Source organism: Montipora capricornis, chromosome 6, assembly GCF_036669925.1.
Source record: "Montipora capricornis isolate CH-2021 chromosome 6, ASM3666992v2, whole genome shotgun sequence".
NCBI lineage: Eukaryota > Metazoa > Cnidaria > Anthozoa > Scleractinia > Acroporidae > Montipora > Montipora capricornis.
This window is the reverse complement of record NC_090888.1, coordinates 70,551,626-70,558,132: the sequence shown is the minus strand read 5'-3', so window position 1 is coordinate 70,558,132 and position 6,507 is coordinate 70,551,626. Positions and strand designations below refer to the sequence as shown.

At 39.2% G+C, this 6,507-nt stretch overlaps 1 protein-coding gene across 1 annotated transcript; it reads left to right on the top strand.

Annotated features, from left to right (window-relative positions):
- Positions 1–1,069: 1,069 nt before the first annotated feature.
- On the top strand, positions 1,070–6,260 carry LOC138053466 (fatty-acid amide hydrolase 2-A-like). The gene is made up of 3 exons (XM_068900095.1): positions 1,070–1,219; positions 2,517–3,321; positions 4,627–6,260. The coding sequence occupies exons 2-3, from the start codon at positions 2,610–2,612 to the stop codon at positions 5,553–5,555; spliced, it is 1,641 nt and encodes a 546-aa protein (XP_068756196.1). The 5' UTR covers positions 1,070–1,219; positions 2,517–2,609; the 3' UTR covers positions 5,556–6,260.
- Positions 6,261–6,507: the final 247 nt, after the last annotated feature.

The window sequence follows — 6,507 nt, the reverse complement described above, 5'->3', positions numbered from 1 at the left end:
CAAGAATTCGTGATGTTGTAGAAGATAAATGAAGAAGACACTTCTCCTAGGTTTAGGCCTGTGCGTTTCCCCAAACTTCAGATATTCGTCGAAATGTTTCGCAGAAATTTACAGAGCCCAGTATGAAAACGCCATGTTGGTGTACTTCTGTGGTGCACCAATATGGCGGCCAGAAAATAGTGTCAACATTTGTTACTTACTTTGGCTATCTAGGCGGGTGATCATCTCTACTGAACAAACAGCTATTTACCTAAGCACTTTTCCTAATGCTTTAAATTCTAAAAAGGCTCAAAACCATGAGATAAATATACATTTCTCAATAAACTCGATCGTCGCCTCGTGTCACGCACCGCTATAACTTAGAAATTCAAAATGCTCTGGTTTCCAAACGAAGCACGCTATTGAGCTGTAAAATTGCAAATGGATACAAATGTACCGCCTCTTATGCCTGATGAGGATAAAAACTTTCGTGGCTTTTTAGTTTTGGATTTTAGGAAATGATGACGTCACGTGAAAACGATCCATAGACATACAATAGCACCGATTGACAAAATCAATGCGTGACACAAATGATTTCGGGATGCTCAGTTCGTATGCCCAATAACAAGCATTCTTTCTTTTTCATTCCAAATAGATTACCGGGCTCGCCTGCCTGCCACTGGTTCGTTGTTTAAACTCAAATCTGAGAGAAACGAAAACTGCAGAGCAACGCTTTAACGTCACTGACATGCCATATTAGAAGAAATAATATAACTCATGCCTGGGAATGTATTAAATAAATAAATGCGTTCCGGTGTTTTTTGATATCTGTGTTGTAATTCCGATCTTCGTGATTTCACGTTTTGACTCGCTTATGATCGTCCACGTCAGTCAATCAGCGCAGACAAAGAGGATCAACTCTCTGGGAGGGATAATTAACTACGTCATAGTCTTATCTACGTCACAGTTCTGAATACGTGTTTGCGTTAGGCGCCCCCATTACACAGATCCGGTGTCTGTAGTAACCACATACATGCGATTTCCTTAAGAAATCCTTTGTTTAATTCGAGAGTGCTTAGAATTAACCCTACTCTTAATTGGTTTAGAATCGTGCTCATAGTTTCCTAACATCTACTATAAATTGGCCGCGCTTAGCTCAGTACATTCAGTTGGCTAAGTAGGAGATTTTGAACAACAGGTGAAATCAGTTGAAAGGACATATCTACAAGCATAACCCTTGGTATGTAAACACATTTTCTTTAGGCTCCTAAACGTGAGAATAACATATATTTGTAGTATCTACATTGTGTTAGGTTAAGCTTATAGTATTTAGAAGGATTTTCTTTTAATATCTAGCTATTATTACTAAATTTTTGTCCAAAAAGCGATGATCTATTGGTCTTGCAAAATGTTTCGCTTAAAGTCATTTGCTATTGGATAACAAAACTTATAAACTAGACGATGTCAACGACGACTGTGGTCCTTTGGGAACGGAACTTAATACTAATGCAATTATTTTCGATCTTTTGCGCTTTGCTTAAAGACTACTAGTTGATCTATTTTCTCTTGGGATCGAACATAAAAAGATGATCTCGGTTCCTGAATGAATCCGTTGTGCGTTGATTCTCGAGCGTTTTGACGAAATTTACCTTATCATTTGTCTCGAAACTTATTTTTTAGCGGAATACAGGGCATTATACAGGTTAGGTGGCCTGACTTGAGCGGTTTGAGGCGATCAATTGGCCAAGGGATGTGATCAACTCCACTTGAATCAACTATAAAGTCACACAATTAACAACTTATGGTTAGAAAGATAATCGCAGTTCGATGCAAGCGAAGCACTGATGAAAAATAAAATCTAGTCTTGAACGGTATTCGAATGCAGAGAAGTGCCCATTCGAAGGCTCAGTTTTTCCTTGCTATCGCTTGATCAATACGGCAAGGCGTCACTTTTTCCTCTCGGTTAATCATAAAGTAGTCGATATTGACGCTATTGATTTTCTTGTAGACTAATATAGCCATTTAATTTGTTCTGCCTAAGTCATCCTCTCGAGCGTCATACTAATTCAATTTCGTTTTGACTGCATTTGAAACCATGCTTTCGCAAGAGTCGGCACAAGCATTTCACTCAAAGTCATTTGAGTTTGGATATTAACAAAAAAGTGACTTGAAATCTTTTAACTCAAGGACCTCAACGATACCTGTCGTCCTTTTTGGGAACCACCGCAATTAAAATGAATTAGATCTATTTTCTCTTGGGACCGAATATGAGATTATCTCAGTTGATTGAATGAGATCCCTCGTGTATTCTGACTTTTAGAAAGCATTGTTTTAACCTTTTAATCAACTTTGTTCGGGTTTCTCAATTTCTCTTTAGGAAACCTAATATTCTTCTTTTCTTTGCGTTCAACATCATCTGTACCCGGGAATAGAAGTAAAACAATTGTTTATGTTTTTGTTGATGGATACGCGTCGGTACAATGTCAGGTCCACGACAAATGATGTTTACCGGCTCGTCTTCTTTTTTGTATCTTTAGGGAAAACGAGGGCTACTATAGACCAAGACTTGTAAACCAAGATTTGTAAAAGCACTTTTCGAAAAACAAGACAGTTTGAATACAGGCGCACGAATGGATCTCTGCAAGGAAAGTTTACCCCTTTTTTACTTTGCATTAAAAGCAACAGAGTCGCGAGTTGGATTTCTGTGGGACAACTATTTTCCAGTTCAGTCAGAAAAAGAAAGAATGCCTTTCCTAAAAGAGAAAGAATGCGTTTCCAAGCCGGCAGACCCAATTTTAAGTTTACCGGGACATGTCATCTCCCAGAAGATAAAGGAGGGCGAGCTAAAATGCGAGGAAACGATCAAAGCGTTTATCACCCGGATTAATGAAGTAAACCCGTTACTGAACGCTGTGGTTGGAGATCGGTTCGAGGAAGCCATAGCAGAAGCAAGGTACATTGATCAAGTACTCGATTCTGACGAGCCAGAATCCGATGAGGAAAAAACTATTTTGTTAAGCAAACCTTTGTTGGGAGTTCCAGTAACCGTGAAAGCATCGTTCGCATGCAAGGGCTTACCACATTCAGCTGGACTGGTGGATAGAAGAGATGCGATTGCCACGGAAGACGCGATAGTGGTTAAGAATCTCCGTGAGGCTGGCGCTATCCCCATCGCCGTTACAAACTGCAGTGAGCTGTGTATGTGGTTTGAGACAGACAATGTCCTGTATGGAAGGACAAATAATCCATACGATACATCAAAGATGGCAGGGGGAAGTTCAGGTGGAGAAGGATCCATCATTTCCGCCGCTGGTTCCGTTTGTGGTGTTGGCTCTGACCTGGGTAAGATACAAATTCATGCTGGAATATCGTAATAAATCGATAAAACAATAATGCGATAGATAATTATTGCTTGTAAAATTGTGATACCATGATTTGCCATAGTTTGCTTTTCACTTTAAAAACCATTTGTGAGGATGTCGCTCGAATCGACTCAACGTAGGCGAATCGACTTGTTAGTGACATGACTTGTTTGCCAAACGGTCGCTTACATTTTGTGAAGCACTTATCGGCATGGAGCGACATAAGGGCACTCCTTAGAAGAAGCAATCATAGTATATAGAATGCAGGGGCTTCAATTTTTTAGCGGTCATACGGACCGAAGTGACTTAAGAGGATTGTTAGTAGGCAAATAGAAGATAACTTATATTCGCCGGGTGTTCGCAACTGGTTGCTGCTTACTGCCTGACCAGCCAAGGAGTCGCTCATACCAACTCTTTCTACGCGACAAGCGAGCCGCCGAGTCACTTTTAAACTACGGCAGTGAGAAATGCCAATGTAAATTTTTGCGCAAAAATGAAAGCGGTGTTTGAACCATTGAGTTCTCAGTGAATTAAAATTATGCGAGATTGTTAAAGTGCCCCCGTAATAAAAGAAAATCGCTTAATCCTTTTTTTCTTCAGATTTTGAAAGTATGTTTGCCCAACACCTGACTCAGGCAAATTTTGAGCTTTGATTTTTATGCAAAGGCCGTTCACTTTGAGTGTAAGTTTTGGATTTGGCAGTCCGCCAGTACTCACGTTCACAACTGACCGATTGGACCTCAGAGGGTTGGATCCAGGGAAGAGTGACGTCAAAGGCTCACTAGCTTAAAATTTCAGCGTGTGAATGCAGCTTATTATGTATGCAAAACGGGAGTTTAAAAGTCTGAAAGCCCAAAACTCCTGTGCTGCAGCATATCTTTTCCGCGACGTACACGCGCATTGCATTCTTAAACTAGTGATCCTTTGACGTCATTTTCTCCTGGATCCAGCTTTCTCAAGATCTTAAAGATAGTAATGGCGGACCATTAAATAGGAAAATTCCAGTTAAAATAAACAGGTGTCTTCAAATCAAGGCTTCAAACTTTGGTCGCTTAGTGTTTAGTTAACATAGTTTTGAAATCCAAAGAAAAAGTAAGTACTGATTTTTTGGTCACTGGGGCATTTTAACCTTGACGTCCGGTTCAAAGTTACGCCTGCGTAAGAAGTTAGGTTAGCGGCCAACAATAACCTTATTTTCTTTGAGAAACCTCTTACATAAGCGGGTAATAATTTTTCCCCTTGTGGACGTTTGATAACTTAACAATCAATTACCTTCTTCTTGCAGCTGGCAGTATACGCATTCCGGCACTTTTCAATGGAATATTTGGTCACAAACCCAGCGCTAGAGTTGTCCCCAATGAAGGACACATGCCAGGAGGTGATAGTGAGACCGTCAAGGATTACCTTGTCGTCGGACCAATGTGTCGTTATGCCGACGATCTGGTTCCTATGCTTAAGGCCATGGCAGGCCCAAAAGCGTATGAACTGGGTTTGGATGAAAAAGTGGATCTGTCCCACCTAAAGGTCTACACTCTTCATGAATCACACTTCCCTCTTCTCACTAGTTCACTTGCCAATTCAGAATTGATGGAACGCCAAACTCAAGTTTGTTCCTTCCTGCAAGAGCGCTTTGGTGCTACAGTTCGAGATACTCGAATCGAATCGTTCCAATACTCTCCCTTTATTTGGCTCGCTATGTTGTTCCACAAGAACGCCAGTTCCCTCAGTGCACAGCTTCAGCAGAACGGTAAAACTACAGAAACAATACACCCAGTTGTGGAGATTTTTAAGTCTTTTCTGGGACACTCAAAGTATCACTGGGCTACCATGACCATGCTTGGAATGGCGTCCCTTTACCAGTCCTTCCCAGGCGCATTGTCAAAGTTTGTCAAAAAAGGCACCCAGATGCGTGAGGAGATTCAGGATCTTCTTGGCAATGACGGCGTCTTGCTTTTGCCCTCATACCCGCACACAGCGCGGCCACATCAGAGATGCCTTCTTGCTCCAATGAATTTTAGTTTCTCCGGGATCTTTAACGTCATGAATCTGCCAGTTACGCAGTGCCCCTTGGGTCTTGACAGAGACGACCTTCCGCTTGGCATACAGATCGTTGCCGGACGAAATAACGACAAGCTGTCACTTGCAGTTGCTAAGCAACTTGATCGCGAGTTTGGTGGATGGAGGAAGTGGTGCCCGGGTAAATTGTCCGACTAGATGCCAAACTAGTTTGACGTGATTTGTTTTGCGTGACATCGTCACGGCATAGAATTTTGACTTTCCTAAATGTTAATTTATATATCATTGCGATCTTTTGAATGAGAAAATGTCTCAGATATTGGACTTATTCTGCATTGAATAACTTTATATTTTGTCACTTTGGCAATTGTTTCTGTTTATAGAGAAAATATTTCAAAATTTTCAATTGCGATTTATTTTTGAATATTTTATTTATGTTAGTGATATGACTGAAAAAAAAAAGGCTATAATTCTCTATTTTAATATATATATATATATATATATATATATATATATATATTATATGTTTTTGTAAAATATTTCAGACTGACATAATTTGGCATAACTGAATATAATATTATTGTGAATATAATTTTTATTGAATCAAAAGAAAGACAAATTACTTCTTATGTCCTGTTTATTTGGAAAAATATCAAACAGTTGTTCTTGAATAATATTTTTTGTATAGTTATATGGCTGAAAAGATGTTATAGTCCTCTATTTTAATGTATTATAATGTATAATATATGTTTTTGAAATATTTTTCAGATTAATATAATTTGGCAGTATTGAATATAATATTTATTGTATCAAAAAAAAGGCAAATTACTATTATTTTATGTTTTGTCTCAAGGGAAAAATATCAAACAGATGTTCTTGTTGAATAAAGTACTGAAACACGAATTGAGAATTTCGACTTCCTTTACTTGTTAGATATTTAAAGAACATTTTTGCCACCTTATATTGTATGTTAGTTTTATGCAGTATTTTTTGGACATATTCCTTTACACGAACTTTTTTTGGGAATTGTTACCCCCTCCTTCTTCGCCCCCCCCCTCCCCCAGTATTTCCAATTGTCCATCCCAAAAAGTTCAAGATGCTGAATACTTAGAGACATGGCGCGAGGTTTAAAGTTATCACTTGGAAGAGT

Bases quoted from the DNA above. Each gene is read 5' to 3' on its own strand.
- LOC138053466 (XM_068900095.1), top strand. From the start codon at position 2,610: ATGGATCTCTGCAAGGAAAGTTTACCCCTTTTTTACTTTGCATTAAAA. The intron at 3,322-4,626 runs GTAAGATACAAA...TTCTTCTTGCAG, and splicing joins TGGTGTTGGCTCTGACCTGG to CTGGCAGTATACGCATTCCG.